Source organism: Panthera uncia, chromosome X (assembly GCF_023721935.1).
Source record: "Panthera uncia isolate 11264 chromosome X, Puncia_PCG_1.0, whole genome shotgun sequence".
NCBI lineage: Eukaryota > Metazoa > Chordata > Mammalia > Carnivora > Felidae > Panthera > Panthera uncia.
Genome location: NC_064817.1, coordinates 73,595,101 through 73,613,453, shown reverse-complemented (window position 1 = coordinate 73,613,453; position 18,353 = coordinate 73,595,101). Strand labels below are relative to the sequence as shown.

Here is an 18,353-nt window from a genome sequence, read left to right as displayed (position 1 = left end):
TAAAGAACCTCATTATATTAATTGCATTTTCTTTTCATGACCCAGATTTTGATTATTTACATTAAAAAAATTAACAATCGCTTTTACAGTTGAAAAAAACTAATTGCTAACAATCCAATTTGAATGCTGTCATTTTTGATTAAACATACTCATCAAAGATAGCAAAAGAACTCATGCAGTTAGAATATTCACATATGCCTCTGGCAAAAAATGAAAATATAGATCAATTGTACTAATGAAGAATAAATGCAAGGATATATTCAAGCACAACAGCCCCAAGTATGGTGTAGAAAGTTGTGTAAAGAAATCTTAAGTGATATTTTGTGATTTTGAAGCAAAAAGGCATCAGGATTTTTTTTTATCAAGCTGCATGTCTAGCCTCCTCCCCCACTTTTTTTTTTCTTGGCCTAATCACAAAATACCAACTTGGGCATCAAAGATTTCTTTTTGGAATACATTATAAGTACATGCAATACAAACCTCTGATAATTTTCAAAATAATAGTATGAACAAAATCTTTGGAAGCATGCCACACTAGAGATTGTTGGGCTTAATATATATCACCTGGAATATGTTTTAATATGTGTCCATTAAGTTGCAGCTTTCAAAACCCAAATCGATAATCACAACTGTGGATGCTCAAGGGTGATACTGAAAGTGGGACTAGGATTTCAGAGCTGAGTTTTAACTCTAAAAGGAAATGCAAGCATGGTGTATTTCAAATTAGGTCAACAAAACAAAATAGGATTCATTCCTTGTTTCTACTTTTATTCATAGAACAATTATAAATGGAAGTGTAATGCTATTACTAAAGCCAAATGCAAATGTATGCAGTTTATAGATTTTTTCTAATGTTCACATAATAATTTAAATTTACATATAGAACATATGAAAATATTTATTAGTATGTTTCTATAATTTCATATAGAATAAATGACAGATAAATGTATTTACACTTAGTTTCCTCTTTAGGAATAACTTGCTTTGGGTCTAGTTTTTCACTTTTCAATCTGTTGGAATGCAAAATTTCCTACCATTGGTGGAATGTTTTATCAGGTGATTTCAGAACTCCAGTCAGAAAAGAGCAGAAGCCAGAAATACCCAGTATGTTGGTCATTGCAGAAACAATTGTTAACACATTTTACAATATGGACTTTTCCTCATTTTTATGTCTTATGTTATAACATATTGTTATGTTCCTTCTTAGAGGCTCACTATAAAATTTGAACACTTTCAAATATGTTTGAAAAACAGAAAAATCTAATTTGAATACAGCCATTTAGCATCAGAAATTTTATAAAACAGGAATCAATCTGATTAAATATTTTCTGTAAAAATAAGTGGCTAAATGTTTAATTGTTTTTAATTAGGACAACACATTAGTTATATAAATATAGTTCATATAGTATATGAACATATATACCACAATATTAAAACACAGATATATGGGCTTCTGAGTGGTTCAGTCAGTTAAGTGACTGACACTTGATTTAGACTCAGGTCATGATCTTGTGGTTTGTGAGATGAAGCCCGGCACTGCACTGATAGTGCAGAGCCTGCTTGGGATTCTCTCTCTCTGTCTCTTTCTCTCTTTCTGCCCCTCCCCCCACTCACTCACGCACACACTCTCTCTCTCTCTTTCAAAAATATATAAATGAACATTTAAAAATTATTAAAATATATACACATAGAAATGTGATATCTTATATTGCTTATTAATAATCTCCATTAATACAAATATATATGCATATATACATACACAAACATATATAAAGCTTCCATTCAGTCAAATATCAAACCCTGAAAAATATATCCATAAATTCATGATGAAATAAACATTTAATTAATAAAGTTTTTATATAGCACACATATGATACCCTATAAAAGGAAATGGAAATGCATCACTAAAGTTTTATATTTAAAAATATATATTATCATAACTGTACTGAATTATATTATTAATTATGTAAAATATTGTAAATATGTTCAGTTATTTCTTTAAACAGAATTGCTGTATAGATATGGAACATTTTTGACAGATTCTGTAAAACACATATTTAAGTCTCTATAACATAGTGTATTTCAAAGGAAATTCCATTTCCAGTACATGACTGATTACCAGTCAAGCAATCAAAATTGAGTCTTCAACAGAATAAGAAAGAGTTTGTTGTTTTTTTTCAAACAGAGTAAGAATGCATGATGTTTACAGACATAATTTCTTACTCTCTTGTTCCTTCACAAATCTTATTTACCTAATATTTTCTAAACTTATTTAACTAACTGTATAGTGTGTAACAACTCACTAATCCAAAGTGCTAAAGCAAATTTATGAACAGAATTTTCCATATAAATGAAGTATAAACTCCCTTTAAACACCATAATTTATCAATAGAGATGGGGGAATATTGAAAATAAATTTTTGCAGAATACAATTTTTTTTTTGCTCAAAGATTTTATTTCAGTTTTTTTTCAATATATGAAATTTATTGTCAAATTGGTTTCCATACAACACCCAGTGCTCATCCCAAAAGGTGCCCTCCTCAATACCCATCACCTACCCTCCCCTCCTTCCCACCCCCCATCAACCCTCAGTTTGTTCTCAGTTTTTAAGAGTCTCTTATGCTTTGGCTCTCTCCCACTCTAACCTCTTTTTTTTTTTTTTCCTTCCCCTCCCCCATGCGTTTCTGTTAAGTTTCTCAGGATCCACATAAGAGTGAAAACATATGGTATCTGTCTTTCTTACAGAATATAATTAAAATAATCCTTATCTTGAGGATTCTGGTTATTGTATGAAAAATGTTTCACTGTACTATAATATTACAATGGTCTCAGGGGTTATTAAAACACTAAGAATCATTCTCTCTAACACTTAATGATTCCAGATATGTTTTTTTTAAGTTTTTATTTGAATTCCAGTAAGTTAACATACAGTGTAATATTAGTTTCAGGTATACAATAAATGGATTCAACATGTTCATACAACCAGATAGGTTTGTGATAATTTTTTATTCATGTACCAACAATTTGAATTAGCTTTAGCCACATCTAATTTGCTGTTTTGAATGTGATACATTCTAGAAAATTAGGGAGCTCCTCCTGTTAGAATGGAGTATAAAGTAAGAATAAACAGGAAAAAAAGTGAGGATTTAAAAAACTCTCCTATGAATATATTATTAAGCTTCCATGCATGTGTACAGATGTTTAATATTAACAAAGTTCTAGAAGTTTAAGCTTAAATATTTAGGAAATTAGATAGTGAGTCAATTAGATAATTGACATAATTAGGTACATCTAATGTACATTAAAGTATGACCATTCAGACCTTTGTTCCAAATGTGATGAAAAAAGTACAAGAACAACATCAGTGGTGAAATCTATGGTATTAAAGAAAGAATATCTAACCTTCTGGGTCTATCTTTCTGGATTCTGATTCTCATATATAAGAAATACCTGGGGAGGGTTTGTTTTTCTTTTCAAACCAAACATCTCTGCCTTACCCCCAATGAGATTTTGATAGATTATCTCTAGGGGTACATGTCCAAATTCTTTAGTTGATAACCTGGGCTGTATTTAATCATATATCACTCCATTGTCTTAGAAAAAATATTGAGAATCTTTGTTTGTTGCTTTACAAAACTTTAGGAGGCAGAAACATGACACTTTCTTCTTTTCTCTTGCTGAGAAAACAACTGAGATATAGGAATCAGAACATACTGAAGAGATGTGACACTTAAAGAAAAATCTAACTGGATACATATATTAGGAATGCATATATTAAGAAGTACATGTTGCCACAAAAGGCTTAAGCTTAGAATCACTGATGCAAAATCTTCATTGTCAGTGTAAACAAGTGAGTAACATACCATGAGACCACTGAACCCAGCAAAGATGAACACAGCAGAGAAAAGTAGAAAAGGACAAGAGCTACCATTCATACTCTTTCTGAAAACAGAACTTAAATAAACTGAGAGTCACAATTTTCTCAATCAGATATTCAGTAGTATAAGGCAGAAAATGAATGTTAAATTATAATAGATACAGGGAAACAAAAGATGGAAGAATAATAGCAACAACTAATGCAAAAAATGTGGCATATTAGTAAGTGAGCAGAGGATGCTAAGGAGCCCTTGTAGCCAGAAAATGTCCAAAGACATTATTACTCTCTTAGAAACAGAGGACCAGCCCAGTGAGGACAAGCATGGAAGCCAACAACTCAAAAGCCACACTAGAATCAAGACTGTAACATTATCTGTAGCTACCTAAGCCCACAGACCTTTCATGAGGAAAGATTTGTGACAACACAAGAATACGGGTTACACACACCATAACTAATGAATGTGCCTAAGTTACCTGCATAGTGAACCTCAATATAAGTCACTTAAAATGTGTTTTGATTAACTGCAATCAACTCCTTCCTTTTTAAAGTCATGGGTTAAAGGACCATTCAAAGTAGAACTGAACTTTTCTAAAACCAGATACACCAAAGCATACATCTTATCAAAATGGGTTTCAGTAGACCCAAGTCTATGGTACATTTTATGATGATGAATTCCAACTACTTTCAGTTAAGACTATCAGAGCACGAGTTACAGATGCATGCTACACACTCATTCTTCACCAGGAAATGTCCCTTATTTTGGTATTTCTAGTACTTTAAGTATTATATACATTTATATAACATATATATAATACATACACACACACATACATATATATGTGTATATGTGTACATATTATATATATTTACTCCCTTTTGCTTCTTTTTTCTCAGGTGTGAGACTAGTGAGTTTAAACAATTGTCTTTTAACAATGCCATGTTTAAACAAAATCCCTCTTCAGTTAACATATTAGACAAAATAAAAAGTCACATTAGTTGTATTTGTGCTTATAAGTGTACTTTATCTCAGATCAAGCTGTAAAGTTGTTTCAAAAATGTTAATTATTGCATATATTCATATTCAATTTAAGGAATTATTTTTAAGAAAAGTTCCTACAGCATTGTAACAAGAATACCATTCTTAAGAAATGTGTCTAGAATATACTAATCCAAATTCTATACATACTTAATGCTGAATATATTTTTTTAACGTTTTTTATTTATTTTTGAGACAAGGAGAGACAGAGCATGAACAGGGGAGGGGCAGAGAGAGAGGGAGACACAGAATCTGAAACAGGCTCCAGGCTCTGAGCTGTCAGCACAGAGCCTGGCGCGGGGCTCGAACTCACGGACCGCGAGATCATGACCTGAGCCGAAGTCTGCCGCTTAACCGACTGAGCCACCCAGGCGTCCCACTTAATGCTGAATATAAACGACATCAATGTAAGTTCAAAGAGGAAAGCAAAAACTTTTAAATGAAAATTGAGGCTGCAGAAAAAGAAAAAGCAGCAGTCTTTTATGTTCTCAGTATTCAAATTCAAAGAAAAGAAATTCCCTTTCGACTTTGAGAAAACAAAACAAAACAACAACAACAAAAAAACCACCCACATCATTCTGGATACATTAGCTGAATTCTGAATCATAAATTGTATAGAGAGACTGACATTACTGCAATATAGAAAAGCTTACAAAATATCTAATGCTTTACAAAAGCAAATAGAACAAGGTACATTTATTTACTCTGCTGCAAATTCTTTTGTCCAATGAGAGAAAAACATTAAAGTTCATTAGCATAATAAATGTGTATACACAACTTACTGGTAACATTGTTTTTAGTCCTGAACGCAGGAATTCATTCCTTAAATGTATTCTAAAATCAAGCTCATAGGGTGAAGTTACAAGGGCATTTATAAACTGCATGCAGGCCACCTGCAATTAGAAAGCAAATTTTGTTAATTTTTTTTCATTAAGGAAATATTTACTTACTGCATTCAGATCATTATTTTTCCATTAGCAAAGGCATACATACATATACTATAAAAAGAAATGTAAATTTTTACATAAGTATAAGGATGATTTAGTATAAACAACAAAATTAACAATTAAGTTTCTAATGTCCAGAATAATTTTAACAAAAATATGGATGGCCAAGTATTGCTATGTTTTGCCAAACAATATGAAGGAATATTGAATTCTCTCTGAGAAGCTCAAAGTTCCAAAAGTCTGCATATATAGCCCTTTAAAAGATCATGAAATGTATCTTTCATACCCAGCTGTCCTCAGAGTGCACTTGGCCTCAATTCTATATGGTTATAAACACTTTTCTAAAATAAATCAAATAATGTACCCTGATATTACACAGGGAACAGTGATAACTTGGAGCTATTATATTGATTTATACTCTCTCCCTCCTATCATTGGGATACACTTGCAAAAAATATAAAGTTTTAAAATATATGATTAAGAGGAATTAATTTACTGTGTATAAAAATGAATGCAAGTAAATTAAGATCAACTAGAAGGCACTGTGACAAATAGAAGTGTTTGTTTTTAAGTGAAGGTGATTCCTTAATTATATTAACACTGTAAAGAAGGTTTGGTTTTTCTTACCTTCTAATATTGAGGTTCCCTAGTATAAAGGGGACTTACTTTCTGGTAATTGCAAGCTAGAAGGGAATCAACAAAGTGCTAATTGCCAGTTGATCCATACTTTTTGGGGAATGCTGCTCAAGTTTACGGCAACTAGATAATAGTTTAAGTGATGAGCTGCACATTTAAATTGATCATTCTTTTTTTTTTAAGTTGATTTCTTTATTTTGAGGAGAGAGAGAGACAGAGAGAGCAAGTGGGGGAAGGGCAGAGAGAGAGGGAGAGAGAATCCCAAGCAGGCTCTGTGCTGACAGAGACTCAACCAGGTACTCAAATTCACAAACCACGAGATCATGACCAGAGCCAAAACCAAGTCAGACGCTGAACTGACTGAGCCATCTAGGCGCCCCTAAATTGATTATTTTTAAAGTATGCAGTGAGTGCACTGTACAGTGTTCAAAGAGTTGATTGCCAGAGAACTCCTGGAAAACCAGATTTGGTAAAGATGTCAAGTATATATACAAGTATATATAGGAGACACAAATAAATAATAGTATGAGAAAAACAGATCAGCAAAAGAAAATATTTCAAATGTATTTTGACTTGACCTATCCCACCTATCATTTTAATAGTTATTTTTCAAGTAGAAAGAAAATATTAAAAGGTTTAAAATTACAGTTCCTTTAAATATTTCTTTATTAAAAATACAGTATTCCTTTCATTTTTACATATGTACCTTAGCCATTTAAGCTGTTTTTAGGGAGATTAGTCCATCCACTTCACATCCAGGTTCAAAAATAAAAAGTTGTATGTTTTAAAGGGGATGACTAAAGTTGTTTCTAACATTACTAAATATCTAAATGACAACTGAACAATGTAGTCCAACTCCTATGAATGCTCAAATGTCAATATAAAACACTTAGACAATTGATTAAAAATACTTGCGTTATCGTAAAAGACATTTCAAATAAGTTATTATGATATTTATGCCTTAATGGACTAGTTAACCTTCTTACTTACAATAAGAAAATATGTAAGTCTTTATATAGTTTCCATAGGATGGGATAAAAGTTTGCATACTGTACATATTATTAAATATATTATCACTGCATGTGCTTGAATGATCCTTGTTATGTTACAACTATGACATGACCAAACAAGCCAAAGTACATGTCTAATCCAAAATTAATAGAGAGAAAAGTTGCCATCTGCTAGGATTGTTTTTGCCAGAAGAAATTCTAGCTTAATGGCTTGTATTAATACCCTACAGGAGAACATTTCAGTAAGAAACAAGTTAATGAGTCTTGGAATTGTACCTTTATACAAATAAAAGTATTTAGATCAGGAGATGATAAAAATAGTAAAAATCAATAAAATTAATGAATATATCAACATCAAAATACCTTTACATTTAATAAGACAAATACAGCAATACTATAAAATACTTTACATGTGATGTATAACTGAATGCTAAAAAAGAAGTGGCATTTAGGGGAACCTGGGTGGCTCAGTTGGTTAAGCACTGACTTTGGTTCAGGTCATGATCTTGCAATTCTTGAGTTCAAGCCCCGCATCAGACTCTGTGCTGACAGCTCGGGGACTGAAGCCTGCTTTGGATTCTGTGACTCCCTCTCTCTGCCCTTCCCCTGCTTGTGCTCGGTCTCTCTGTCTCTTTGCCTCTCTCTCAAAAATAAATAAGTTTTTAAAAATTAAAAAAAAAAGAAGTTGCATTCATTAACTATAAAATAATTAGAAGACAAACAAAATAGGTAGGAGACACTTTGAAGTCAGCAATTTAAACAAATAATGGCACTGGTTTATCAATGTACTATTTATTGTTTATCAAATTCTAATAGACATATAATTAAATATAAATAACATAAGCAGAATAGTCATACCATCATGTCATTTTCCAACATATTGTTACAGCGATTCCCTTTTATAAAAACATTTATAGTGTATGAATGTGAAGAACAAAAAAATCATCTTAAATATGTCTATCCCTTTATGTTACTATGTAATTACTGCCCTTTTTAGAGGACATAACAAAATCAATCCAAAACCAAAATAACTGTCACTGTTTACAAATACATAATTAAATTTTAAAAATAGAATTCGTTTCAATGCCAGAATATATTATTACTTAAATATAAACACAAAACAGCCATTATGTAGATTCTGAATAATTAAATACAGAACCCTAAACTATTATCATTAGTATTATTCTTTTTAAAAAATAAATTTGAAAGCACATTTATTTATATATTTTTTAATGTTTATTGTTGAGAGAGAGAGAAAGAGAGAGAGAGAGGGAGGGAGAGGGAAGGGGCAGAAAGAAAGGGAGACACAGAATCTGAAGCAGGTTCCAGGCTCTGAACTGTCAGCACAGAGCTCAATGCTGGGCTCAAACTCACTAACTGCAATATCATGACGTAAGCCAAAGTCGGACACTTAACAGACGCACCTAGGCGCCCCTGTTCTTATTATTAATTACCAAACAATATAAGAGAATTTACATAATTCACCATTTAATGCCTTCCTCACAAAAACCATTCAACATAAGTGCTAGTATTATTCTTAATTCACAGATGATGAAGCTGAGGTTCAAAGCAGTAACTTATACAAGGTCAGACAGCAAGGAGAAAACTCATGATTCTAAACCATATCATTTTATTTCAAATACAGAATAATTTCCAGCACATTCAAATGCCTCATTAACTCCATTCATAGATTCACACAAAAAAAGATTTTAAGGATGGGTAATAAAATTTAACTATTGCATCGTTTAACATACTGGAAATATCTAGCTTTGAAACTATTAGAAAGCATACAATTATTTTAATAATATATTATCTAGTATATAAAGTGCTTATCATGTAAGTCAATTATACCTCAATTAAAAAAAAACAATGTGGTTATCAAAATGCATAATAGATTACAAACAAAAAAAGAGGAAAGGTAGAAAACAGTTCCCAGAATGTGTTATATTCCACTATATATGTGTATATGTGTATATATGTATATGTGTGTATACATATACATACATCCTGAACAATGAAGTATGGGTAGCATCCCATCATCCAAAATAATGGTCTCCATTCTCCTTTACTTCCTGCCACGCCACTCCCTATTCAGCATACATTTGCATACAGATACAAACACACACACACACACACACACACACACACACACACACAGGCTAGAGATAGGCTATTCAATATGGGGCCACCAGTCACAATTTAAATTTAGTTTAGTTACAATTAAATAACATTTAAAATTCAGATGCTCAGTCACACTAGCAACGGTTCAAGTGTTCAAAAGCCCTATGTGTCTACTGGCTACCACACTGCACGGCATGAATGAAGGACAATGCAGAAACTTTGACTGGATAGCAATGCACTAGAGGCTTCAAGGAAAAAGTCTTCTGCCTAATATCTAAAACCTAAGCTCCAAAGAAGTACAAAACTCATTCCCAAATAATGATAGTTTCAGAATTGGTATGTTGAACTTCCAAGCATATAAATCTTTAAGATCATGATTGAACTATATTGTCTGCTTATAAGGCAAAATCAATCTGCTTTAAAAAAAAAAATCCAACCTCAGAGATGCAAAATAAAGAATATGCGATTTTAAAGCGGAGGGACTGCCTAAAAATGCCAAATACTCTGTTTTGATGTGTTCCTTTAAAGATAAGGAAACTGAAAACCTAGAAATATTAGATGATTCTCCCAAGATCATGCAGCTAATAAAAAGCCATGAAGACTGAACTAGAACTCATGTCTCATGACTGTTTGGGATTCTTTGTACAACACTACAATGCACAAATCTGGCATTGCTGAATAGCATTTTTTCCTTACACTGGGAAGAAAAGCAAGTACCCTTGAACTGAATATCACAAAGTCCATTTTTCCAGATTCTTTCTGTTGCTTAGTTTCTTTATAATAGGTCTAAGTTTCAAAATGGTCTGCCATATCTGTTTTAAATATAGCTTCCACAAGAATTAAAATTTAAACGTCACAGTAAATCAGCGAATTTTGTCCATTATTAATAAATATGGTAGGATTGGACCAAAATTCTGATTCTTAACCACTAAAACAGTTTCTTTATTTGTACTTCAGGGGTCTCCTTTTCTACATGATAAATATGCTGCCAAATAAATGCATGAATATGTATAGATAAAAACCACCAACTCTGCATGTGATAAAGATCCAATAATTTGTACCATGTATAATTATATGCTAAACTGAATTACTATCAGTTTTTCCATCACATTAGGATTATTCCTTTACTATAATAGTATATTTTCTTTCTACAATAATGGTCTACATCCTTTAGTCACAAGATGCTATTGTCTTCATCCTGCGGTATGGGATGTGATACAGAGTGTGAAATATCACAAAAGAGATTATAAACTTTGTAAAGGCAAGTTCTGCATTCATTTAGGATTTTCTGTTTAACCTCTAATTGCCCTCAATACAATGATTAAAATATAATGGGTGAATGGTAATGAAATATCTCAAATTTTAATAGCATGAGACAAGGCAATACAAAAAAAAAAATTGTATTCCATTTCTTACCAAAGTGGTAGAGAGGGGAACTATTTTAACATGAAATATCCTCACAAAATTATTGGAAAAATGCTACAAACTTTTATTTAACTTACCAGGTCTGAAAACTATACAAGCATCTATCTCTCTGATCACAATTCAAAGAGCTATGGAGTACAATAATTGCCAACTCTAGGGCATTCTCAGACAGATTATCCATATTGCCACTAGCTGTGACAAAGTGTGCTTTTAAAATTTTATTGACACTGTCACACACTTGACCTTATTAAGTACTTTGTTGACATTAACAAGGTCTTTCTTTATCTTACCCCAGCAGGAGTTAGGAAAAAAGATGTTTTAAGTCAAATAAGTACAAAACAAGAAAGATACAAATGTACAGAGCAAGTTAATTAAATCAGGAAATGGAGAAAAATTCCAGGCAGATGAAGCCATGTACAAAGGTATGGAGGTAGAAGGAAAAAACAGCATAAAATGTTCAGGATTCTGAGCACACTATGACTGGACCAAAACATGTAAGTAGAATAGTGGTGAAGTATAAGCAGAAGAGTGGTGAAATATGAGGCTACAGATATGATGATGTATTTTGATGATGATGATGATGAAGTATTTTGTGTGTACTAAGACTACATTTTAATCCTAGAGGTTACGGGAAGATCTTGTTGGATTTTTAGCAGTGATATGACAAGAACTGTACTTCAAAACTATAACTCTGTGGAAGATGATTTAAAGGGGGTTAGAGTAAAAGGTAGAAGATATTTAAGAGTCCAGAAAAATGGCAAGATGGTGAGATGTGACAATGCACTGAAATACACAAATGGCAGCAGAGGTGGAGGGGAAGGGATACCAATGAAGGAAAGAACAACACTAAGGAAGTAGAGTTGGTAGGATTTGGTGACTGAAGGAATGGTGAATGGAGAAGAATAGATTCAAAGATGACTATAATGTTTCTGGTTTATACTACCCAGTGGATAATGCTAAGGTAACCAGGATTGAGAATACAAAAGGAAGGCAGGTTAAGATTGGAGAGAGGATTAGAGTAGGAAGGAGAAGGATGAAGAATAGGAAGGTAAGTAGCATTAAGGACAATATTGAATTTGAAATTCAGCCAAGAGGCAGCTGACCATATGGGGGGGGGGGGTCTGTCTGAGTCAGTAGAATTTGGAAAAGAAGAGTTCAGAGAAATTCATCATATAGAAGTACTAGATGCAAGTCACAAGGATGGATAAGGCTGTCCAAGGACAATGTACAGAATGAGCAATGCAATGAACCAAAGCAAAGGACCAAAGAAGTGAGAATTAAGCTCTTAGGAAGCAGTATATTTTAGGGCCAAACATACAGACAGAAGATTTAAAAGATTTAAAAATATAAGAGACAAAACAAGGAGAGGTTAGTATTATGGAAATTGTGGATCGAGAGAACTTTGATAGGAATAATCAATAGTGTCAAATGGTGCTGAAGACGCCAATATGACAACTTAAAAAGTGTCTTGCTTTTTATATAATGGAGGTCACTAGTGACCCTCCATGACAAAAAAAAGATATATTTAACAATTAATCATCTTTGAAATAGACATAAAGGAAAGACATCCTTTAAGTCAGAAGTTACTTTTATGTGAACTTGAAAAATGACTACATTGTATAAATATATCTATACAGCCCCCCATTATACTAAGTCCACTCTAAAAATGATAGTAATATAAAACTGTCAATAAATAGAACAAGTTTCCTAAGTGCTAGCAGGTATTCATTCAACACCTAATATTTAACACATTCATTTACTTTTCCACAAATTTTCTCCTTATTCATAAGCTGTAGCACCTTGTTTTATTATAAATTTACCTGTACTCACAAATGATAAATGATTTATCCAAGGCTACATCCTCATGTGTGATGGCATGAGTGCACGAATAGCTAATTTACAAGTATGCTTAGAGTAAAATCTGAAGACTTGAGAACCACTATGAAAAAAATCAATCTATAAAGAATCAGTCCATATATCTGAGGGTTTGTCTATGTAAGCATGAACATTTGTTTCTGCACAGAACTCTTTCTGAAATGAATTAGATAATTCCTATATTCTTAAACAAAATATCCTAGATATAATTACATAATTATTTTCTTGCTGCTTCAGGGGTGTGATTGAATATGTGAGTTAGTGAACTATGATGTAACACAGAGATGCCTGCAGGAGCTACTGAGGTGTATAGGGCTACTTGCTTAGTTTTCATAAGGTGAGGTACTGTGTAGTGGTTAAGATCATGTACTCTGGAGCCACACTCCCTAGTGTCTAATCTGGACTTTTGCTCCTAATCACATTGTGGCCCTTGGAAAGTTATCTAACCTCTATGAGCCTGTTTCCTCATATATAAAATGGGGATACTACTATCTTTCTCCTAGAATTACTGTGAGGTTTAAAATGAGGTAATGTGTAAAGTATTAGAACATGGGTATATGATATATACATGCTATCTTTAATTTCTTATTTTTATGATGTCTCTAAGATATCCAGTTAAGCATTTGGACATGTAAGTTTGAAAAGACAGAGAGAGATGAGATGGACTTATAATTCTGGGGAATCACTAGAATATAGCTGGATGCTAAAGCTAGAGAAACAATTGAGAACATTCATGAGAAAAATAAAATACATATGTATGCATACAAGTGTATATATGTAAATGTATAGATATATGTCTAAACAAAAGTGATAATATAAGAGGGCCAAAGATAGAACAGAGAGAAAAAAATACCCAAGAAAAAGAGGAGAAACATATGAAAAAGAGACAAAGCAGTTAAAGTAGTCAGAGAGCAAGGAGAGAATGGGGACCATAAAGCCAAAGGCAGTAAAATTTTCAAGGAGGGAGGCGATTAATATTGCCAAATGATGAGGATTAGAAAAAGGCCATTGGATTTTGAAATTAGAAGATCATTGTTGACCTTTTTAACAACTTTGAAAATCCTGAGTTGTAAAAGGAAATTTAGGAAACAGAGAAAATAAGTACAGATGATTCTTTTATTTTATTTTATTTTTTTAAAGACACTGGACCCCCAGTATTTTATTTAATTTTTTTTAACGTTTATTTATTTCTGAGACAGAGAGAGACAGAGCATGAACAGGGGAGGGGCAGAGAGAGAGGGAGACACAGAATCTGAAACAGGTTCCAGGCTCTGAGGTGTCAGCACAGAGCCCGACGCGGGGCTCGAACTCACGGACTGTGAGATCATAACCTGAGCCGAAGTCAGAAGCTTAACTGACCAAGCCACCCAGGCACCCCCAGATGATTCTTTTAGAGACTGGGACTATGAAATAAAAAAAAGAAGGTGAGAGGTTGGTTCAAAGAACAAGTAAGATCAGAAGTATTGCAGTATGGGTAAGAACTAAGAATGCTACTTAGCTGAAGGGAAGTCAGTGAAGAGAGAGCATATGAAGATATATGACTTACTGTCTCTCTGTTTCTGGAACTATTGCAGATTATGAAAATCCTATCACAAGTACAAAATTTTCCTTTAATTTTTTTTTAACGTTTATTTATTTTTTTTTTTGAGACAGAGACAGAGCATGAACAGGGGAGGGTCAGAGAGAAGGAGACACAGAATCTGAAACAGGCTCCAGGCTCTGAGCTGTCGGCACAGAGCCCGACGCGGGGCTCAAACTCACAGACCGTGAAATCAGGACCTGAGCCAAAGTCGGCCGCTTAACCAACTGAGCCACCCAGGCGCCCCCAAAATTTCCCTTTAAAGATGACCTTGAAAACTTCTATGGGAATTAAATAACCTGTTTTAAAATTCAAAAAAAGAGAAAAGTGTAGACAATTGTTATTTAAAAATATAATTAGTGCTGTATTTTAACAGAATTACTTCCTGCGACTATAATAACATTTTGAGAAGTCTCAGGGTACTACAGAAATAGAAAATGTAATTCTATTACATTTAAAATACAGCACTAATTATAATTTTTAAACAATAAGTTTAAACTTTTGTGTTTCATTCTGTATTCTGAAAATATTTTTGAAATTTTAGATGAAATTTTTTCATTGACATGAAATAGTTCAAATAAAAAAAAAACAATTCACAATTCGTGTAAGAGTGATAGGCTTTGCATATAACAAATTACTAATTTTTGTAGCTCATCAAACTAGGAAATTTCAGGAGCACCTGGATGGCTCAGTTGGTTAAGTGTCTGACTCTTGATTTCCACTCAGGTCATGATTTCATGGTTTGTTAATTTTGAGCCCTGTGTCAGGCTCCGCACTGATAGCATGGAGCCTGCTTAGGATTCTCTCTTTCCCTCTCTCTGCCCCTACCTTGTTCATGCTCTCTCTCTCAAAATAAATTTTAAAAACTTAAAAAATATTTTTAAAAAGAAGAAAATGCAGGATACAAATGATTCATCACAAAGACCTGGCTTCAAATTACATCTCCACACTTCAATAGCTGTGTGATTTTGAGTGACTGATTTGAGTAAGTAATGAAAACATTGAATGTATCTAAAACACTTACTTCTCCTATACATACATTGTGGGACAAGTACAAACTCCTATATATGACTGAATGCCAGTGATATTTAGTTAGGTAAGCCCAACTAAAGAAACAAGAACAAAGATTTCAAGAAGTAATCTAAAACGCACAGTTTTCAGGAGAACCTAAGAGGCTTATTTGGTTGAGCATCCAACTCTTGAATTTGGCTCAGGTCATGATCTCACAGTCATGAAATGGAGCCCCAAGTTGGGCTCCATGCTGAGCATGAAGCCTACTTAAGATTCACTCTCTCTCTCCCTCTCCCCTACTTGCTGCGTCTCTAAAAGAAAAAAGTACAGTTTTCAAATCTTTCAAATTTTTTCAAATATTTCAGTAGAGATATTAAAAATTTTGAGAGAGGGGCGCCTGGGTGGCTCAGTTGGTTAAGTGTCCTCCTTCGGCTCAGGTCATGATCTCGCGGTTCATGAGTTTGAACCCTGCATCAGGCTCCGTGCTCACAGCTTGGAGCCTGGAGCTTGCTTTGGATTCTGTGTCTCCTTCTCTCTCTGCTCCTCCCCTGCTTGCATTCTGTCTCTGTCTCTGTCTCTCTCAAAAATAAATAAACATTTAAAAAAAAACTTAAACAAATTTTGAGAGAATTTTTATATAATGTACAATATATAAGTATATATATTATATAATAAGTATATTATAATATATAATAAGAAGTATATTTTAAAAAGGAAAGCAGTAGAATTAAATATCCCAATTATTTAAAATGTAATACATTGGATATAAAAGGCACACCATAAAAGTTTACCCAAAATGATAATCATAGTTAGAGAAAAAACAACTAACAAAGATCCTTAAATATTTAAAGAGATATTATAGTTTTGTAACACTACAGTATTCTCTTTGGACAAGCCAATTCATCTATCTGCTGTAGTTTCAAACCCTGGCAAAAAAAAAAAAAAGAGATACTAATAATTTATAACACAATAAAAAATAAAAGAATGAGAAAATAAATAGTTTTACATTAGATAAGAAATTTTAACATTTAAACACTCCCTACTAAATAATTTGATAAAATTAAATGTGGAACCATCTTCTCTTTGTTGAATGACACTACAGTAGTTTAAAAATTAATTCAGAAAAAGATCGCCATGGTGCATTAAATGGTAAACAGTGTCTAAAAGAAAGAGATGAGCATCAAAGACCAAAAACCCTGATGTCAAATTCTAAGTCTGCCACTTACAAGCTGTATCAGCATAGATAAGTTATCTAGTCTCAATAAGCCTATTCATCTCATAAACAAAATGGACATGATAATAAGGCCTACACAGCTCAGTTGTTATGAGAATTAAATCAGATAATTTATGTAAATTAAAATTCTTAGTCCATGATCTCACACAATAAATATGGTCAATAAATATGACTTCTCATCACTCAAGAACAAAGTTATCTTTCATAAAATGGGTCTATTCCTGAAACCATCTAAGAAAAAATAGTGAGTTTTGTCATTTTCTAAATAAGACATTTAGTCTTGGTATATACAGGGCTATCAGATAGACCCTGACCAAAGAGTTGTAATTCATCCCCCCTCAACATTCTGGTGAATCAGATATCTGAATGTTGTGTGAATGACATAAAGAGAGATATGCTTAGTTTTCCTAAATTTCTACAATAAGCCCACAGACTTCATCAACTTATGTTAGGATAATAGCATTGTCTGAATTGTTGCCCTATTACACTTGATTATTGCTAAAGCTTTAATTTCAATGGTTTATTTTATTTTTTAATGTTTATTTATTTTGAGAGAGAGAGAGAGAGAGAGCAGGAAAGAGGCAGAGAGAGGAAGAGAGAGAGAATCCCAAGCAGGCTCCGCACTGCCAGCACAGAGCCTGATGCAGGGCTCAAACCCACGAACCGAGAGATCACAACCTGAGCTGAAACCAAGAGTCAGATGCTTAAACAACTGAGCCACCCAAGTACCCCAATGGTTTATTTTCTTATTTACTAACTTTCTTCCAAATATTAATGATAATCATACTCACCATATTATAATAACTTGAAGTAGTTTTCCTAATTTTAAACAAATTGTTACTCTCACAGACAAAATTTCTAGCTTTTATAAATGACCAAGCAACAGGAAGAATTTCATTTTTATGTTCCATTCTATTTAAATACTAGCAAGAATGGAGTTGGCATCATACAAAATGAGTACTTTAAATATAACCCCAGAAGCCATTGAAGACAAAATGAACTCACCTGTAATTGCAAAGCTTCGTGATTTTCTAATCCTTCCACAATAGGTGAAAATCGTTCCCTATTATTTCTTTCTGCTGCTGTAGTTATTGCCCCTAAAAGTTTATCAAGACTACACACACACACACACACACACACACACACAGAAAAAAAATAGAAATGAGAAATCTATCTTATACATACATTATGATATGGGTTATCTTTCAGTCTTCCCTATTTCCTTTCTAGCACTTGATGTTTATAAAGACCACCACAATTTAAGAGTTGTGTTCTTTCCTATCCACATATTTCTATAAGTCAAATATTGATAGTTATAAATAATTTGGGGCCATCAAAATGAAAATTCAATTAAAAAACTTTAGGAAAATGAATTTTCTAGGTTATAATTTTTAAAAGATCCTTAGTTGATAAACAGTGAAATTTAAAATTTCAGGTTTTGATATTTCATGCGTCAACATGATTATTAATAATCATTTAAGTATAATATGGCATATACAATATTAAAATCTTATAATAAAGTGCTGGAAAGAGCAAATGCATTTAAAAGAATTGAAAACACCAACAATCTTTGAAAATGGGAACAAGAAACAAAAACTAAAA

General features: G+C 32.9%; 1 protein-coding gene across 6 annotated transcripts in view; it reads right to left on the bottom strand.

The window, feature by feature from the left end:
* The window catches only part of DIAPH2 (diaphanous related formin 2), a 974,644-nt gene that overhangs the window by 712,619 nt on the left and 243,672 nt on the right, over positions 1 to 18,353 (bottom strand). For all 6 annotated transcript variants that reach the window (XM_049644714.1, XM_049644715.1, XM_049644712.1 and 3 more), the window contains 2 exons: positions 17,757 to 17,865; positions 5,696 to 5,806 (listed from right to left, as the gene is read on the bottom strand). In XM_049644714.1, the coding sequence (XP_049500671.1) occupies positions 5,696 to 5,806; positions 17,757 to 17,865 (220 nt within the window). The remainder of the gene's footprint in view (positions 1 to 5,695; positions 5,807 to 17,756; positions 17,866 to 18,353) is intronic.